The sequence below is a fragment of the Ananas comosus genome, linkage group 23 (assembly GCF_001540865.1).
Source record: "Ananas comosus cultivar F153 linkage group 23, ASM154086v1, whole genome shotgun sequence".
Taxonomy (NCBI): domain Eukaryota; kingdom Viridiplantae; phylum Streptophyta; class Magnoliopsida; order Poales; family Bromeliaceae; genus Ananas; species Ananas comosus.
Window position 1 is genome coordinate 2,608,310 of NC_033643.1, and position 20,077 is coordinate 2,628,386.

The 20,077-nt window shown below is 37.3% G+C and overlaps 4 protein-coding genes across 5 annotated transcripts; 2 read left to right on the plus strand and 2 right to left on the minus strand.

Annotated features, from left to right (window-relative positions):
• On the minus strand, positions 632-3,925 carry LOC109728293. 2 transcript variants are annotated; one of them, XM_020258668.1, is made up of 4 exons: positions 3,654-3,925; positions 1,744-2,350; positions 1,073-1,355; positions 632-969 (listed from the first exon to the last, which is right to left on the minus strand). In XM_020258668.1, the coding sequence occupies exons 1-4, from the start codon at positions 3,799-3,801 to the stop codon at positions 919-921; spliced, it is 1,089 nt and encodes a 362-aa protein (XP_020114257.1). In that variant the 5' UTR covers positions 3,802-3,925; the 3' UTR covers positions 632-918. The 2 variants fall into 2 exon arrangements, with proteins under 2 accessions (XP_020114257.1, XP_020114255.1); XM_020258666.1 differs by having other exon boundaries at positions 1,744-2,386.
• LOC109727856 (psbP domain-containing protein 6, chloroplastic-like) lies at positions 9,742-12,448 on the minus strand. Its single transcript, XM_020258056.1, has 3 exons — positions 12,027-12,448; positions 10,840-11,156; positions 9,742-10,236 (listed from the first exon to the last, which is right to left on the minus strand). The coding sequence occupies exons 1-3, from the start codon at positions 12,406-12,408 to the stop codon at positions 10,066-10,068; spliced, it is 870 nt and encodes a 289-aa protein (XP_020113645.1). The 5' UTR covers positions 12,409-12,448; the 3' UTR covers positions 9,742-10,065.
• LOC109728254 (50S ribosomal protein L34, chloroplastic-like) lies at positions 12,814-15,679 on the plus strand. The gene is made up of 2 exons (XM_020258625.1): positions 12,814-13,069; positions 15,271-15,679. The coding sequence occupies exons 1-2, from the start codon at positions 12,856-12,858 to the stop codon at positions 15,522-15,524; spliced, it is 468 nt and encodes a 155-aa protein (XP_020114214.1). The 5' UTR covers positions 12,814-12,855; the 3' UTR covers positions 15,525-15,679.
• Positions 17,328-19,736, plus strand: LOC109727875 (pentatricopeptide repeat-containing protein At3g46870-like). The gene is made up of 3 exons (XM_020258071.1): positions 17,328-17,739; positions 18,502-18,877; positions 19,387-19,736. Exons 1-2 carry the CDS (start codon positions 17,359-17,361, stop codon positions 18,874-18,876), a joined length of 756 nt encoding a protein of 251 aa, XP_020113660.1. The 5' UTR covers positions 17,328-17,358; the 3' UTR covers position 18,877; positions 19,387-19,736.

A 20,077-nucleotide genomic window follows, 5' to 3' on the forward strand; every position in this document is an offset into this window, starting at 1 on the left:
GTATTACCCAAAAAATCGATCTAGTAAAAAATAACTCCTCTATCTTAACACTTCTATGCACTAGCAAGAGAAACAGAGAAAGAATATTGCTTAGGGAAGTATCAACACTGTTTGACTTTACAAATCTCCTCAACATTAAGAATTCGAAACTTAAGTGACTTCATTTAGGTGTGTTGCTTGTGAGTGCTCATCATACACAGCATTACAGGTTAAACAGTAGACAAATCCAAAAGTTTTGTTTGATTTGTCGTAGTTCTAAGCAGATGTTGCAGTTGGACCTGCAGATGAAGTGTTCTTTTTCCGGGCGTTCCGAACACGAACTGACCGACAAATATGCCCAATGCAAGAGCCCAAAACAAAAGATAGATCGGCAAGTCAATAGCATCTATCTTACATGAGAAAGATGCGTGTGTGATCAAGCAACATTTTATACACATTACTCAAATTGATGTGACCCTAAGTACTCCCTGTAGATCTAAATTTGGTTAATCAGCTCTTATTCTAGAGTTCTTAACTTTTAACAACGCATACTACGGCATCTAACAGATGAACATAAAAGAGACTAATGTCAAACATTCTCTTGGTTCCACCTATTCAATTATGTTGTAAACATGGCTGCATACAACATCTATAACCAGCGGAAGCGAAAGCAGTAGATTCATTCAATATACTAGGCTCTTTTCAATTGCTTATAACAATGCAAACACAAATAGAAATATCAAAAATATGTTTTCATCAAATAGTGTCATGAAAACATAGAATACACGCGCTACAGAAGTTACCCAATCAGAGTCTATCTGCATATATCAGATTCTTACTACAGAATACTTGAATGAGAAGGTACTGATTTCGACAAGCTAGAATGTCTCTTCCTAACAACAATGAACCCGGAACGAGTAGCAATAGCTGGAATACCTGCTAGCAATTCTGAGGATGCCCAAAGCTCAGAAGTTGCTGATAAAATGGTGCCTGCACAAGCCAAAAACAGTACCCATTAAAAGTCAAAGCAGCAGGAATGAAAAGGTTTTTTCCGGCAGGATGAAGTGAGGGAGCATCAAAAGTCAAAACCTACCTGAAGCTGTGCGAGTCTCAACTGCTCGTAGGAGTTTGCGTATATCATAGCTGGGTTAGGCCATTGAAAGTAGACAGGATCCTTAGATGTACTCTCACTTTGTCCAAAAGCCGCACAATAAGGGTTCATAGCTGAGTGAGGAAGGTTGTAGCTCATGGGGGTTTGGTTCCTCGGCAAGTGTCCAAATTGAGAGATCCTCGCATCGAACTGTGGAAGTGGGGGCTGAACCATAGTGCATGCCCCCAAACTGAAACTCTGGTTGTGCATGAGACCTCTAACATACCTGAAAATATTTTGAGCAGTTTTCTGTAATCATGACTGAGATATTGGACTAGTACATGTGACACATAAGAATAAAAAGCGCTTAGGAAGCGTTTGGTAGGGGGATAAATATCCTTACATTTCCACAATAGGATATGGGAACCATTTATATCCTTACCTAGAATTAGGTAGGTCAAAATAATTCCAGGGCAGTCTGATCCTGGGTGACAGCAAGTTCCATGTGGAATTGGATATCCCCAGAAGCAGACCAGTATCCAAGTAACTCTGCTATCCCCTAACAAACACAATGGGGATAACACCAAAAACAATAGTTCTCCTGAAGGATATTTTTCATATCAGAAACCCCACCAACCAAACAAGTCGTTAGTAATCGCGCAGGGATACATTACCTATCATAGCTGCGGTCATAATCTGGATCACTCCGGTCCTTTTCCCTGTCTTTGAAAATTGCAACCCTGGACCCACCTTCCTTAGTGAACTTTTCAATATCATCGGTGACCTTAGTGCATTCCTGCTCATCTCTGTTGGTAAAAAGGCCTCTTCCTTCAGCTAAAACAGGTGAAGATGACCCTTCCTCTACAGGACTATTAGAGCCACTAAAGATACGTGCCCGAGCCTTATCATATTCCTCCTTCCGCTCTTCTACAGTTCGGAGTCCACTTTTATTATAAAGCTCGGCTGCATTTTGCGAGGAAGCACTTCTTGGCCTTGGACGAATTGCAATCTTGATTTTCTCTGCAATCTCCTTCTCGGGCTGTTGGGCAGAAACTTCTGACAAGCAGATGGCAGGGAACTTACTATCAAGTGTCTTCCTTGCCATTACCCTACTCCCTGAACCATCTGTAGTGTTGTCCAGGGACATGGTCTGTAGCCCGTAATGCTGAGCCACACGATGGGCACAGCGCCTAAGATATGATGTCGCAAAGTGCGGGAATTCAAATTGGTAGAGGTCGGGGTTCTTCATGAATCTCTGAATGTCCATCTCCATCCGTAGTACTGCAGTAGGAATAGGTATACATAAGGCAACCACTTCTGAAAAAACACTTCACATGGTCTAAGGTCGAGTTGATTATAGGTACTCGCATAATATTATACTTTGGAGCAAATAATAAACAGAACTATATTAAATATTGCTACAGTTCAAAAACACTTCTACGGCCATTAATATTTCTTCTCACAAGTATGAAATTCTTCAAACAACAAATTTTTGTGGGACTCTGATTTCAACAGTTTCCTACGATGCTATAGAATTCACTATTAGTAATGTCGCATTTTTGAACAATAAATCCTATCTTGATTTCAACTCATCATCTACTTAATCTTAATTAGTTGAAATGGGGAAGGCAGAAGGATTGAGGTGAGTGCCAATTGAGCATCCTTCACCAATATGCTTTGCCAACCCTCTTGGTAAAGCAGATCAATGTTTGAACAAAATAAATTATTGCTCGTCAAGAGAATTCAGAACTTCCTGGATATTCATACAATAAGTTCACCAAGCACCTTATTCCAGTTAAATTCCAACCGTGATACAGCTCTACTAAGTTCAAAGCCAAGAGATTTCTTCTCAAATGACAGAGAATTTGTATTTGTATCACCTCTAGTTGAGAAGAATCTGTTCGTGAATCACACACCAACAACCAGACACAATGAAGCGCATCTATCTAGAAAAATATATCTCAAGTGTGATGATTTCAAAGAATAGCTGATTACTGATGCATATTCAAAGAAATTATTATAATCTAGTCACACAAAATTCCCTATGAATCAGAGATAAGGAAATAAACTAGCACCAATCAAGCACAATTCATATGATTATTCAGTAAACAACTTTCCAAAAGAAAACACAATTCTCAAATAAATAGCTGAAACTATTCATTACCATATACAAGACAAATAGATTTCCATGCAGATGCAGATATCACATTTCTAGAAGTGGCAATTATTTCCCTTTTCCAACTTTAGAATGCTGCGTGTTAATTCCCGTAAGAAGGTAGAGTTGAAAAATTAAAAACAACCAAATCAAGAATCAAATATACCCTAAATTTCCCAATAATTAGTAATAATACAACAAACCCTAGAAACCAAGCGCGTAACAACCAAGTTAAGCAATAAAGGAGTCAATTTGAAACCCTAATCCTACAATTAACCACCCAAACTGCCATATGAGAGCCCACCAACACGAATTCCCCCAAAAATCGCACAATTCTCACAACCATAAACAAAAGATCCCACAAATCCCCACGAAATCCCCACAAAACTCACACAAGCGAATACGATAAAGAATCGAAAGCACACGCACCAGTGACCCGATGCCTAGGGTTTCCAAGCGCCTCGACGAGGAACGGATCCACGGGGACGGGCATCCCCTCCCTCCCCTTTTCCTCCTCCGCCGCCGCCGCCGCTGCGGAGCAACTCGCGGGGGACTCCATCTCCTTCCCCTCCGCCATTAGAGTGCGACAGAGAAGATGCCGAGGAGTAGTAGGAGGAGGAGGAGGGAGACGAAGACTCCGACCCTCTTCCTCTTCGTCGTCCCTCTCTCTCTAATCTCTTTGTGAGGCGAATAAAAGAAGAGAAAGCAAGTCGACTCGTCCCCCTTATCTTTAAAGCGGAGGAACACGACGACGCATCGAGATTAAAAAATAAAAAAAAACCATAATAAAAAAATATTTTTCTGTTTTCATTAGGATTCGGTGGGATGATCTCGACCGTCCGATGGAAATCAGTGGAGTTCGCACTAAATTGCGATTTGGATCTGGATCTGAGTGGGAAAGCGTTTTCCGGCTACGAAATCAGTTCGTGGACCGCGTGTACGTCGTACACGTTTATGGACCGGCATCGACATTTGCTCCTCCTAACCGTACATCCTTCATCTAAAGGCCAAAATTCTACAAACATATATATAATATAATATAGAATATAATGTACGAACCATATATGTCATATTTAATTAAATTAAATTTAAATAATTATTGATGATATAAGTTTGTTTGTCAATTAAATTACTTTCTAACTATAATTTGTTAGCAAGTAAGTTTCATACTTATACTGTAAAATAAGTATAAATCCAGAAGAAATAACGATGACATTTTTTTTTGTAAATAGCATAATAAAAATGATTAGAACATGTAATAACTATATTTTTTTTCAAAAATTTATAAAGTCAAAAAATTTACTATCTCAGTATAAAATTCAACAATGTTAAAAAGTTAGTTGGATAAAAAATACAACTTAATTTAGAGAAGCCATATGAAAGGTCATATGTATTGCATGCCTAGCATTCCTCTATTGTGAAGGGTAAATTGCATGTTTGGNACAACTTAATTTAGAGAAGCCATATGAAAGGTCATATGTATTGCATGCCTAGCATTCCTCTATTCTAAAGGGTAAATTGCATGCTTGGCCCACTTTTTTTTTTCCAAATTTTAATTTATTATAATTTCTAATTTGAACTTTTAAAATTATTGTAAGTAACTCCTATAATTCAATTTAGTTTATTAAATTTTAATGCATTATTAATATAAAATAATATGATATTTTTAATTATTTGTGCATTATTAATTACAACACAACTACATCACTTCTATATTATCGATATATCAATATTTAATAAACTAAATTAAGTTATAAAATTTAATTGTAATAATTCTGAAGTTCGAATAAAAAATTTCACAAATTAAAATTTCGGGACCAAATTATCACACACGTTGTAGTGTAGGGACCAAACGTCCAATTTATCCAACTATGAATTATTGAATTTTGGTTGGTTTTTAGCCGTTCTAAGAGTGCACCGTGCACCAAGTGCATGCAATAATTTCTTTTTTGAGTTGCCCAATTTAGAAACATCTGGATGGGGCGAAAAGTTGCATCTGACGATTTTTTTTTTTTTGCCCCTTTTTTCCTAACATTAATTAACTGATGTGTCGGGGTTTATGCGCACGCGGTAAATAAACGATAATCAGGGGGTCTAATAATACCTGATATAGAAAATTCTAAATGATGCGATGAATGCTAAATTAACTGTTACAGAGGACTACTATTATTATTAGCAATAATAAGACTTAATTGTGGTGTTCTAGTCAAAGAATAGTTTACCAAAGTAAGAGAATTACAACTCGAGAAGAATTTGACAATTAATATTAATGATAATAATATAAGATCTAGTTTAAATAGTTTGGTAAATTATCTACATTCCCCCGTGCTTAAATCTTAAAATTTTATCCTAGTCAAATCTCTGTCCCTAGAATACATGGGACAACTAGGGACCGTTTGGTTCCTTGCAGTTGTAACTGCACAATAATTATAACTATATATAAATACAAATTTAATATTTAATTTGATGTATTTAACTCTAACGGCTGCAGAAGAAGATTCAACTGCAGCAGTTGAAACTACGCTCAAATTGTCCGTAATTTCAACTGCAGAGTCAGAAAAAGTAATCTTTAACAAAAGGTAAAAGATAAGCTTACCTCCTTAATTATTTTTTAAACAAAAAATAAATTTTCATCTATACTAATCTATGAATCCCCAATATCTTGCTGACATGGCATTACCTCCTTCTTTCAAAACTCCTTCCTTTCATCTCCCAACCTCCAAAACCTCTCATCTTCCAAAACCGTTCCCTCCTCATCTCCCAATAAAACCACAATTAAATGCATATAATTGCACCAAAACTATTCCCTCTCATCTCCCAAACTCCAAAACTCCTCATCTTCCAAAACCGTTTCCTCCTCATCTTCTAATAAAACCACAATTGAATGCATGTACTTCAACAAAATTTTGTAGAGTTATTGACCTTCCACCTGTTGAATTGAGAGCGCAATAGAATAGAAGGTTCGATTCCTTATAGCTCTACTTCTAGCAGTAGTTTCTTTTTTCATTTTTCACATTTAATTTGTTGTTCGCTTGGAGCTTAGGAAAGCATTTTTGGGTGTTTTTTTTTTTATTTTTGGCATATTTTATGTTTTTTTTAATTCGTTCTAATTTCTCGAAAAGTTCCCTTTTGTTTCAGAAAGATGATTTTTTTTTGTCTTGAATGTTTAGAATATTTTTCCCAATATTATTATGACGATTTTTTCTCCCTTTTTTGAGAAGCTTATTCAAGGGGCTTTTTATTGTTGGTTTTATTGTTGGTTTCTATATTTTTCCTCTTAAATATAAACCGACACTAATATGACACTGATAATATTGGATTATTATCATAGTGTATTATACAATAATTAAAATATCGCGTCGATGTAGTGTGTGTGTGTGTATATATATATATATATATATATATAAATATACTCTTCATCTTAATTACAAGACTCCTATCATCATTTTTTAAAGAGTATTCATTTTCAGCCATTTATTTTTGTGTCCACTCGATGGATAAGAGAACAATATTGAAAATATATGAAATTTGATTTCTAAACACTTCAAGTGGTATAGATCATGCTCAGCGGNAGCCATATGAAAGGTCATATGTATTGCATGCCTAGCATTCCTCTATTGTGAAGGGTAAATTGCATGTTTGGCCCACCTTTTTTTTTTTTTTCCAAATTTTAATTTATTATAATTTTTAATTTGAACTTTTTAAAATTATTATAAGTAACTCCTATAATTCAATTTAGTTTATTAAATTTTAATGCATCATTAATATAAAAATAATATAATATTTTAATTATTTGTGCATTATTAATTACAACACAACTATATCACTTTTACATTATCGATATATCAATATTTAATAAACTAAATTGAGTTATAAAATTTAATTGTAATAATTCTGAAGTTGGAATAAAAAATTATCATAAATTAAAATTTCAGGACCAAATTATCACACGCGTTGTAGTGTAAGGACCAAACGTCCAATTTATCCAACTATGAATTATTGAATTTTGGTTGGTTTTTAGCCGTTCTAAGAGTGCACCGTGCACCAAGTGCATGCAATAGTTTCTTTTTTGAGTTGCCCAATTTAGAAACATCTGGATGGGGCGAAAAGTTGCATCTGACGAATTTTTTTTTTTAGCCCCTTTTTTTTCTAACATTAATTAACTGATGTGTCGGGGTTTATGCGCACGCGGTAAATAAACGATAATCAGGGGGTTCTAACAAGTGTGAGGCTACTCTGCCATCGAAAGGATGGAGTCTTCCATGCTTCTAGTTCGTTTTTGATGTTGCGACTTTCGAATCGTCGATCGGCTCCGTAAAACTTGATCTAGAGTATTTAAAGTATCTAGAAAATAAATTTTATGATTTTTTGATATCATTTGTTTAGTGATCGAAGGGGTTCAAAATCAATAATTTTAATGATCGCAGTGAGCCGTTTGCAAGTTTAACGGTGTAGAAAAATCCAAATCACGTGAAATTTTGATAGAAAATTCTTTATGCTATATAAAACAAGATTAATATCTTTGATCTAAAATTTTAATGTCATATTATCACGTTTTGTAAGATTTTTATTTTCAGCCGTTGATTTTGAGCCCCTTCGTTCACTAGGCAAATAATATCAAAAAATTGCATAATTTATTTTCTAGATACTTCAAATACTCTAGATCAAGTTTAACAGAGCCGATCGACGATTCGAAAGTCGCAACATCGAAAACGAGTTGGAAGCACAGAAGGCTCCGTGCTTCCGATAGCATAGTAGCCTTACTCTTCTAATAATACCTGATATAGAAAATTCTAAATGATGCGATGAGTGCTGAATTAATTGTTACAGAGGACTATTATTATTATTAGCAATAATAAGACTTAATTGTGGTGTTCTAGTCAAAGAATAGTTTACCAAAGTAAGAGAATTACAACTCGAGAAGAATTCGACAATTAATATTAATAATAATAATATAAGATCTAGTTTAAATAGTTTGGTAAATTATTTACATTCCTCCGTGCTTAAATCTTAAAATTTTATCCTAGTCAAATCTCTGTCCCTAGACTACATTGGATAACTAGGGACCGTTTGGTTTCTTGTAGTTGTAACTGCACAATAATTATAACTATATATAAATACAAATTTAATATTTAATTTGATATTTTTAACTCTAACGGCTACAGAAGGAGATTCAACTGTAGCAGTTGAAACTACGCTCAAATTATCCGTAATTTCAGCTGCAGAGTCACAAAGAGTAATCTTTAACAAAAGATAAAAGATACGCTTACCTCCTTAATTATTTTTTAAACAAAAAATAAATTTTCATATATATAAAATAATAAAATTTTAAAAACTATTTCTTAACTAGATGCAACAAAACAAATTATTTATAGTTACAATATTTTCTACTATATCCAACTAAATAAGATGCATGTAGCTGCAACTGCTATATTTCCAACTATACTGCATTTGTAATTATAACTAACTAAACGACCCCTAAGGTTTTTAAGGCCCAAAAAGTGAGAAGAATCTTAGGCCTAAGAAGTGAGAATAAGACGTTCCTCATTCGTTTTCTTTTATTTTTGGGGGTAAAAAATTCTTACACATCAGATGATCTAACCATATAAAATAGGTGTGCTTAATCGCGACCGTTGGATTATGGGCACACGCAATCAGTTCCACCTTTTATTAATGGCAAAATCACATGGTGTATAGTAAATTATCTTTAGTTTCTAAATAGATTAGTCTAGTCATTCTACTATATATATATATATATATATTAGAAAAAAATAATATGCTGTACATTTCATTCATTCGGAATATAAACTTAGCTACGAGGCAACTGGGCCTCAGAGAAACCAAGAAAAACCAAAAGAGAAGGAAAAAGGGAATAGGAACCTACATTGAGTAGGGAAAAAAGCACACAGCATTATACAATCTTCTATTAAAGGATTGCTTCCCACAAATTTGGCACTTGAGTTGTTTTGAGAAGAACCAAATTTTGTCTAAGATTTTTGTAGGTATTGTTTATCAACCTTAACAAGAGGTAATAGGAGGCTTTATGAGGAGAAAAATTACAAGCAGTGATAAGAAAAGTAAGTGAATGTAGAAGAAATTATGAATGATGGACCACCAGATTTGAGATCCAGAAATGAGACAGAAAGAACAATTTTGACTTGCGACAGACGGACCCGAGCAAAGCTCAGAGCCATGTTTTTGGCCACAGTAAAATTTGGTTAGCTCTGGTTAGCTCGGAGACGATAGACCCCGGAACTTGCAAAGTTATTGTAAACCTAAGCATGGTTAAAAAATGACTAGATTAGCGCAAATCAACCAAGGAATCGAAAGCCTAGACTCTGACCCTGATTTCTTCAAGCCTGGGTTTTACAATTCGGCATATCTGGAAGTTTGGTAAATGCCAATTGGACTCGGCGAAACCTGGCCCTTGCAATCTTTGCTTGGGTCTAGTTATAAACAAGACATGAGAGAAGATAAAGCGCAAGCCATTTAGCACACGCATATACCATGTCATTCATATTACAAACATGTTTACCTTACTCTAAGAATATATCATATGGTGTACAATAAACTCTGAATGTATCAAAAATTCACACTTCGATTTACTCCATTAGTAAATCTAGAGGCTAAATTGACAGGGTCCTCGGAAGCAGGTTGATCATGAATGAAGCAAAATGAGATGGCTCTTCACACAGAAAGTGAATAGAAAATCAATGAACTAGATGGTAACATTTCGAAGTCGAGCAGGTGAATTTTCGAGCGACCTTCATACAAAACTATACATATAAAAACATGAGCTCTTGTTACCTTTATAGTGCTGTTGGAAGGTGTAAGCAAGCAGTTACACTTGGAATGAATCTAGAATGGCTTTCAAAGTCTTCTGAGAAGACGCCCACTGCTTGTCGTTGGCACTCGCAACGAATAGAATAACTGTGTTTCCCTTAGCAGTAGCCTTTGCCAAGTTATGAGAGCCCGTCGAGGCAAATGGAGTCTCGAGCACATAGGTGTAATACTGTAAATGCCGATGGGATTACATTAGAAGCCGAATACACTCTTTAAGACATAATAATCAGCTGACTTGTTCAACAACCCACTTTGGCAGATATGCAATCAATCCAACATGTTTTGTCATTTTCATTCTAATGGTATGTTTTATCATATCTCTTTTCCCAAAATTAAAAGGGACAAGTCAGTACTCAGTAATGCTAAGAATATCGTACATTTCAGAATCAAATCCTGCATATTACTAAAGTTAACAAGAAAATGTATGTCGAAAAAAGGACATACTTGAAGTCTACTGCCTAAAATAGACTAATGTTCTCATTAACTCATTTACTCATTTATTGCTTTTTGGTCCACATATAGTTTGGTTCAATAATGAGCCAGCGTAATACAGATGTAGGAACAAAATCCCCAACATAAATAACAAATTTAGTTATCTTTTGCTTTATTAAAGTAAGTTCTAAGTTGGCCTGTTATGTCATACAGTTGATATATTGGACACGACCAAAAGAGAAGAAAATATAGAAATAACTGGAGCAAAACTTGCAAATTAACGGTTTGAACAGCATGATCATAAGAGAAAGAGATCAGCATAGTCGGAAAGAACAATTACCGTTTGATCACCACGTTTCTCGATGGAAGTCTCAAGAAGCTCCTCAGAGTCGAGAGTATTACCAGTGACAAACGGTCCAAGCGAAGCAATAACCTTCTCAGGGCTTCCAATGTCTTCGATTTTTGCGTTGGGTTTGTTAGTTAAACGTATTAACGGAGAAGCGACCACCTGAACCTTGCCTTGATTTTCGTCTTCAAATTTCACCTCAACCCACGGCTCAGCGCACTTCGGCTGACAATAATTGCCAGATAGTATGTTGGCAACTCTTGTTTGCTTCCAAGTAGGCGGGAGTACGAATTCATAAGGTTCCACATTCCCTAGTAGACAAAGATAACTGAATTTTCTGATGTATACCAAAAGTATATATAAAAACTATAAGAACACGGTACTCTGATCAAAGGTTTTCACCATGAGGAGAGTAGAAGATCAATCTTAAGGTAGCTAAGATAAGTTTGAATCAGCTCTACAGCATTAAACACGACGCTGACACCATATGCATTAGAATTGGGCACTTAGATAGTTGGCTCCTCATTTAACGGCCGGCCTGGCCCAGTTATAGGATTAAGGCGTAGTGCTGTTCGATGAATTGCTATTTGACAAGAGCTCTCTCTCTGCTGGTTTCAAAATCACACTTTTCGCTTTCGGTTACAGCAGAATATCCGGACTTTTCTAATTGCCAAACAGTTTGTTTAATGTAAGTACAGGACCAAACAGGCCCAAATTAGGATCTCATTTCTACTTTCTGTGAAAGCAGAAGCTCCACATTTGTATGTTTGTCAGATGCTATGTGCTCTAGTGAGGACACTACTGCTGAAAGCAGAAGCAGCGGCAGGACCAGACAGTCACTAAGGTCTAGTTTGGTACCGTGGTGGCTAAAATCACCATTTTTATACTATAAACAGCCCCAAAAAAATTCAAAAGCGCTTACAATTTTTCATTTTCGAATGTTTTAGAATTACGGTTGCAACCGCCACTAGAGATGCATGTAACAGCAAAGAGAAGATTGAATGCGCCTTTGAAAATTTTGAACTCCCCAATATAAAAATAGTGCTCTTGGCACCAACCAAAGCGGGCCTAATCCAAAACAGTCCCATTCCCGACAAAGCCCAAAATTCTCCAGCAAGACAAGCTTTTGATCAATGGATCAAACGAAACAGCAAAAGACGATCGACTCAGAACCAATTTACCGGCGCGAAGCGCGGGAGTATCCCTCGGCGAGGCGCGGAACACGACGAAGCCGGGGTCCGAGGGGGAGGGGGGCAAATACGCCCCGACCTCGACCTCGCGAGCCTCCGAAACCGAGGGCTCCATCGCAACCAACGCGGACACCGCGAGCCCCCACGCAAAATCCCTTCGCCGGGCGGTGGCGATCGGCTCGAGGAGCGGCGGCGGCGGCGGAGAGGGTTCGGCGAAGGGCCTTCTAGGGTTTGAGGAGATGGAGAAGGGTTCGGGGGTTGAGGAGGGGAGAGAAGGGGAGCGCGAAGAGGAGGAGGAGGAGGAGGAGGTGGTGGTGGGGACTGTGGTGGATAAGAGGAGGGTGGGAATTGGGGAAGGGGACGAGGTCGCCATTGATGGAGGGAGAAGAGAACTGAGAAGCGTGTTCAGAGTGGGGAGTTTACGGTTGCGCGCTCCCGCTCCCGCTCCCGCTCCTATCCAAACAAATAGGGTAGAATGTACGGGTAGTCCCTATACTATTCTTCAATCACAATTTAGTACCTGAATTTTTGCTGTACTCCACTTTTTTCGCTTTCGAATTTGTTCTGTTCATATTTTTTTCACGAATAAACTTACTTAAAAAATTTGAAACAAAACTTCGAACTAAGGACTTCAAGTACAAACTGACACGTGGGGCCCACGTGTCAGCGTAAATACCCATTGAAATACGTATAGACCATCGTATACTCGTATAAACGACCGTATCCCCGACCGGATAAGGTATGCAATCGACCCGACCCAACCCGACCCTCTCTTTTCTCTTTTTCGTAGCTGTTGAGCGGAGGGTCGAGGAGGAAGGAGATGACAACAATGGCGACGATGCTCACCTCGTCCCCCGTTGCCTCTCTCTCGCTCCAATCGGGGAGGAGAAGCTTCGGGTGCAGCTTCAATCGGAGCCCCCTTTCCCTCTCTAGGGCTCCAATGGCGCGTTCCTCTTCTTCGTCTTCTTCGTTGCTTCACTCCTCCTTCCTCTCCTTCCCCTCGGCCTCCCTCTCCTTCCCCTCTTCCTTCTCCGGTAAGCTTTCTCCTTATTTTTTCTTAATTTAATGTTGTAGTAATGTTCTTTGGTGATTTTTTGAGTGTTTTGTAGTGGTTTTGATGTTGTTGTGAGGTTTCTGCGAGAAACTAGTAGGAAAAATGGGGTTGTTTTCGCCTTTCGTAGGGGTATTTATGAACGTTTCGTTCCGTATAAAGTACTGTGTTCCAGTTGCTTTTGGATGGAATTCGAAGAACCAAAAATGAGAGTTTGTATTGGTTTTTATCAAATTGTTACAAATGATGAAATTTGGCTTCAGCTTATTCCACCCTCCTCTTTTTTTTTTTTCTCATTTTATGTTATGGTTGATCCTTTTTTGGCGATTTGAAGAGCATTTGATGGTGGTTTGATGTTCTTGTGGGTTTTGTGGGAGAACCAAGCAGGAAAAATCGGGCCTTTTTACCTTTTTTTTCGTTTGTAAATGAACGTTTCCTTTCATATGAAATTGTGAGTTGTAATTTCTTTTTAGTTAGTTGGAATTTGAGGAACCAAATCTAAATTGGAGCTTTATGTTCCAAAAGTTGCAGAGCTTTTAGTAGTTTATTTCACTTTTTTTTGACAAAAACTGTGTTTTTCTCTCATATAGTTACCAATAATGAACTTGTTGTCGTGCTTAGGTATCTTTCATGCTTTCATGCAGATAATCATTATAAACAGTTTCCTTTTGGATCTCTGAACCCTTATTACTCATCTATTTCTCCAAATTTGTCGTTGAATTCGTACATAACTAGTTAAAATTTTTGCATTAATGCTCCACTGCGAGAGATGGTTCACAAATGACCTTTGTTGTTCTAGTGTAATATCCAATAATAACTAAACGCTCGGATAATTGCTTTAAGGTTAAAAACAGAACCTAAACAAGAATGTAGATCGCTGTCATTGATTATTACACTCTTAAATAATTGAGAGCCTGCGAGAGTTATGTTGTTCTTCCTGTTTACGAAGTATCTTTGTGTGTTCTAATTTGGTGAAGTAATTTTGCGCGATTTTTGTCACTCTTGTCTTGGATTTGTTCAAGGCATCTTTTGTCATTTTCTTTTTTGGTTTTCTCACTTTCCACGCAAGTGAAATTGAGCACACTGATCTATTGTTTCGTAGATATGGATATATGTTATTATGCTCTTATGGCCTATGTTTTAGATCTGAGCTAGTATCGTAAAAATTTCTATTAGCAGAAATATGGATCTGGATATGGAAAAGTATACTAAATTTTTTTTTTGAAAAAAAAAAACCTGATTACTGGGCTTATTTCAGCAAAAAGAAAAAGGAGAAACTGTGAAGAAAGAAGGAAGAGGAGTGAAGAAGGATTGTGGAGAAAGAAGCAAGAAAACAAAAATGATACACCGAAAACCTTTAATTGATGTTTCAAATATGTCCCGAATTTTGAATATCTTATGAGTGAGGCTACTATGCTATCGGAAGCACGGAACCTTCCGTGCTTCCAGCTCATTTTCGATGTTGCGACTTTCGAATCGTCGATCGGCTCCGTTAAACTTGATCTAGAGTATTTGGAGTACCTAGAAAATAAATTTTATTATTTTTCGATATCATTTGCCTAGTGATCGAATGGGCTCAAAATCAACAAATTTCAATGGCCGTAGTGAGCCGTTTGCAAGTTTAACGGTGTAGAAATATCCAAATCACGTGAAATTTTGATAGAAAATTCTTTATACTATATAAAACAAGATCAATATTTTTGATTTAAAATTTTAATGTCATATTATCACATTTTGTAAGATTTTTATTTTCAGCCGTTGATTTTAAGCCCCTTCGTTCACTAGGCAAATGATATCGTAAAATCATAAAATTTATTTTCTAGGTACTTCAAATACTCTAGATCAAGTTTAACGGAGCCGATCGACAATTCGAAAGTCGCAACATCGAAAATAAACTGAAAGCACGGAAGGCTCCGTGCTTCCCATAGCATAGTAGCCTCACTCATATCTTATTTCTCCTTTTGTAGCTCTCAACAACAATCCTTGTATATCACATGAAATAATTGTTATATTCTTGTGCTCCGAGATTCTCAAAGTTTAACTGCATTGACTTTTCCTCCTCGCATATGTTAGTGGTGTAATTTGGAGGGTTAATTTCTTTCTTCAGCAACTTCTACTAAAATTTAAACCATTTCATATCAGGTTAACTTTAAATGACTAATGTGTCTTGCTCTCGGATCACAGGTTTGTCTCTGGGGATTGACTTAGGCTCTAACAAAGTGGTGAGAGAGCGATACCGAGGTCTCCAGGTTAGGGCAGGTAAGGCTGCTCTTTGCATGACTAAAAGGTCACGATCTCGGAAATCACTCGCTCGCACACATGGATTCCGAAGACGCATGCGGACCACCAGTGGAAGAGCCCTGCTGAAGCGGAGGCGCGCCAAGGGAAGGAAAGTCCTCTGCACAAAATCGAATCCGAGCAGTGGTAAACGCGCCTGATCTCAAGCCGGGTTAATGCTCAGCGTGTTCGGCCCATCCATGTTTTAGGGCATTTTGAATCTGTTGTTCTCGAAACCAGAACAATCTGGAGAGATTGATGTTACTCTTTTTGCGGTTTCGTTTGCCTGTTAATATATTCGCATCTCTTCGAGCAAGTCTCCAGTTTGAGTAGGAATCTCGATTGATGGTTAAATCTTCACTTGCGAAAACAAATTTTTCACCAATCAATTGCTGCAAATTGAAGTTCCATGACAAAATGGTTTAAGTTCCCCAATGATATATGATGAAGTGCTGTTCTGCTGAGTTGATCATGGTCACTAACTTGGAACACTGGGAAATGGAAGTGAGACATGGTGCTTTTAACTGGGATACATCACTGTTTCTTCTTTTGAAAATTCGAAATAAATTCGCGACTTTAAACTCATCAAGGTTTTAAGTACCCGTTGGCACGGACTGTATCCATCTTGCTGTACCGTGCCAACAAAATACTGGCATGATACATATCCCCTACCGATAGCACAGCTTAAAATTCTATATTATTTAAATTAGTAAGTAATTTTTTCAATAAAATTTAAAAGATGTGATAAAAAGATATAATAAATAATTAAAATATTTTGTTGTTAAAGAAAATAAATATTTCATGTTATAATGTGCCGGCATATAAGAATTTTTTTTACCGGCATGCATCAGCACGGCTCGGCATGTACCGTGCTGTACCGTGTCAGTAAGTTTTCAGTACGATCCCGTGCCATGACACTTAAATCCTTGAAACTCATAATATAATATGCACAATATAATATCACATGTATACAGAAATAAATAGAGTATATATTTTTTTCATCACGCGTAATATAATTTTTTTAAAATTTCAAATGGAGCCCGGGAAAGTTGAAAATGATTTGTTCATGAATAATCTTTCTGAAGTAAGGATAAAATCTATAAATTGAAATTAAACTTCAGAGTTAAATGACTATAATTGAAACTCAGAAGAATCAAAATTGAAAATCGGGTCTGGGGAGCTAAATTTTAATAAACGGCCCAAAAAAAAAAAATAAAAAAAAAAAGAAACACTCTAACCTTTAAAAGTGCTTATCAAAAGAAATATAGAAAATGCACATTTCTACAGTACAAATTATGGATCGTATGGGCTTTTTTTGCAAATGGCCCCCTGACAAATTTTATTTGCAAAAATAGCCCCGTCCAAAAATTATTTGCAAAAATAGCCCTGCCTCTGCCACGCCAGCGCCACGTCAGCGCCAAGCGGGCAGGGCGGGCCCAGATGTTTAAGTTGAACACGGTGAATCATTCACCGTGTTCAATACAAAATTTTTATATTGGACACGGTGAATGGTTCACCGTGTCCAATACAAATACCCCAACAATGGCTAAGTTGGAGGTATTTATATTAGATACGGTGAACCATTCACCGTGTCCAATACAAAATAATTGGACACGGTGAATGGTTCACCGTGTCCAATACAAATATTTCGCTCTTAGCTATTTTGTATTGGACACGGTGAATCATGAAATTTTGTATTGAACACGGTGAATGGTTCACCGTGTTCAACTTAACCATCTCGCCCAGCCCCGCCCGCGTGGCGCTGACGTGGCGCTTGCGTGGCGGGGCCAGGGTCATTTTCGCAAATAAATTTTTGACAGGGCCAATTTTAAAAAAAAAATTTGTAAGGGGGCTATTTGCAAAAAAAGCCCGGATCGTATACTTACCGTACGCAAAGACCAATCACGCAATCCAACGGTCAATATTAACACTTAACACTTTAAAAGGGTTTAACCCCTTCGTGGAGGTTTTAACCCTCTCTACGCTTCCCCATCCATGGCGACCCGAGCCCTTCTCCGACGATCCAAAAACCCTAATTTGGCCCCCTCAATCCTTCGAATCCTCACATCAACCTTACACCACCCCTCTCCTCCCCCCAATCTCCGAAACCCTAGCGCGGAGCCCCATCGAACCGAGCTCAATTTCGAGCTGAGGCGCCTCTACCACGATGGGAGGCCGAGAGGCCCCCTGTGGAGGGGGAAGAAGATGATCGGAAAGGAGGCGCTTTTCGTGATCCAAGGGCTCAAGAGGTTCAAGGGCGACGAGGAGAGGTTGGAGAAGTTCGTCAAGTCGCACGTGCTGCGGCTGCTCAAGATGGATAAGATCGCCGTGCTCAACGAGCTCCAGCGACAGGAGGAAGTGGATTTGGCGCTCAAGGTTCGATTTTCGCTGCGTTAATGCGTGTTTCTAGTGGGTTTTTGATGCGGGTAACTTGGGGTTTCGATGGATTTGAGGGTTTTAGGGTTTTGAGGGAGATGCGGACTTTGTGGAAAGTATTTTTGATTGGTTTATTTAGGTAGTAAAACTCTGCATATAGTGATAGTTAGGTTAAAATATCACCTTTTCCTTTTCATATTTTTGCTTGTAATTTGATTGGTTACCGAGAAAAGCTTAAAAATCATTGCTTTTAGTTTTGGAGTGGAGAAATATACTGTGAATGGACTACATTTTTTTTCTAAGTTATCTTTGATCTTTCTCAACAAAACAGAAGCATTTTATAAGCAAGAAATCATGGTAGTAAAAATGTTCAATTTTCGATTAAATAAGTTATTGCAGTATCTTCAGTTGTTTGCTCTTGCAGTATCTTCAGTTTAACCTTTTCATCCTATTACATTTACTGTGGTTCTCGACATTGTGCTAGAGAATGGTAGATTCGGCTCTTTATGGCTCTCAAAATAGTTCAATTTTTGTTATTTCTCGTGTTTTCTAATGAGGAAAAACCATTAGCGCTGAATGGAGGACTCGCAGGGTATATGAGAGACATCTTTAGCTACTATAACCTATGAAATTAGGCAGTTGTTGGTCCCTAGCCACTGATATAAGATCATGGGTAGCTTTTTTTTTCTTTTCTTTTTTTTGGTTTCGAGTGGGGTCGAATCTATCAACCTGTCTAATTTCATGGACGTAAATTTCTTACAGATGTTTAGTATTATACAAAAGGAAGACTGGTATAAGCCGGACGTGTATCTCTACAAGGATTTAATCGTTGCTTTAGCCAGGAGTAGAAAGATGGAAAAGGCGATCCAAGTGTGGGAGAGCATGAGAAGAGATGAGCTATTTCCTGATTCGCAGACGTATGCGGAGGTTATCAGGGGATTCTTGAGATACGGGTCGCCATCAGATGCGATGAATATCTACGAGGACATGATAAAATCGCCCGAACCTCCTGAAGAACTGCCCTTCAGGATACTACTGAAGGGGCTTCTGCCGCATAGAGTGAAGCAGGATTTCGAGGAGTTGTTTCCCGAGCGGCATATTTATGATCCTCCTGAAGAGATCTTTGGTATGAGATGAGGTAATTGTTTCTCTCCTTTCGATACCCTTTTTTCATTCTTATTTCTATATGTCTTCTCTAATAATTTCATAAGATGGCGGAAGCTGCTGTGGACACCCTTTCTAGAAAATATATAACAAAACAATAAAGAGGTAAATCGTTTTAAGGCCGCATTAATATCAAACTTGCTCTTCTTTTTCCTCTTCATCTTTCTTCAATTTCCAACGGTGGATGGCTCCATCATACGATAATAAGAAACGGCGTCCTACTCCGTATTACGATAATAAGAAATGGTGTCCTGTTCAGTTTTCTGTACACATGAATATAGGTATCTCTCAAATATGGAAATTTACGTGTATTTCTCCTATATTCACGAGCATAGTCTTACGAGAATCAGAGTCTTCTAATTGGAAATTTTCAAAATCATAATATTGTTTCTTCTTTGTGATATAATTCAATTTGTTTATGAGGTATATAGCCTGTTTCAGAAGAAAATTTTAAGCTGTAATTTTTTATTTTATGTGCAACAGGAACTCCTGAGTTTGGATCAACACTTTTCCGGTTCTTGTCAAAGGAACGAACAGTATGGGTCAATTCAAACAGCCATGTATAAACAACCCATTAGTTGTTGCAGCTCAAGGACAGCTGCAAAACCCTTATGGTCACAGTGTTCATTCCGAATCATAGGAGAGACGCAATGTAATCTTATTTTCTCAGAGTGTCTAAACTTACTATGGCTAAATTTTATTCCTGCTAGGAAATTCTACTTCATAGTTTTATCAGGGGATGGTCTGTGCTGAACTGTATATTGTTTGAACTATTGGTTGTCAGTTTTTCTTTTTGGGGTATAGTTTATGTTGGGAGCCAAAAATTCCTAAGACATGGGCTTATGAAAGATTTATTAATTTGGGTTACCAATAAGCTGTGTTTATTCTGTTACTGCTTATCCTCCTTTCATATTTCTGTATTTCATAAAACATCTACAAACTTCATAGTGTAATTTTAAACATTAACTCTTTGCGTTGTCGTCGATTTATGCTCTAATTTTAGGATTATTGTTTTCCTCAATCCAATGTCTATAAAATTGAAAGAGAAATAACTGTAAGTTGATTAAAAGAGCTGAAAGGAATATCTTTATAATTCAATATAAAATATTAAAATATTATTTTCTGATAGCTTAAATTTTTAGAGAAAAATGATTGGTATAAATAAGTTAAACAT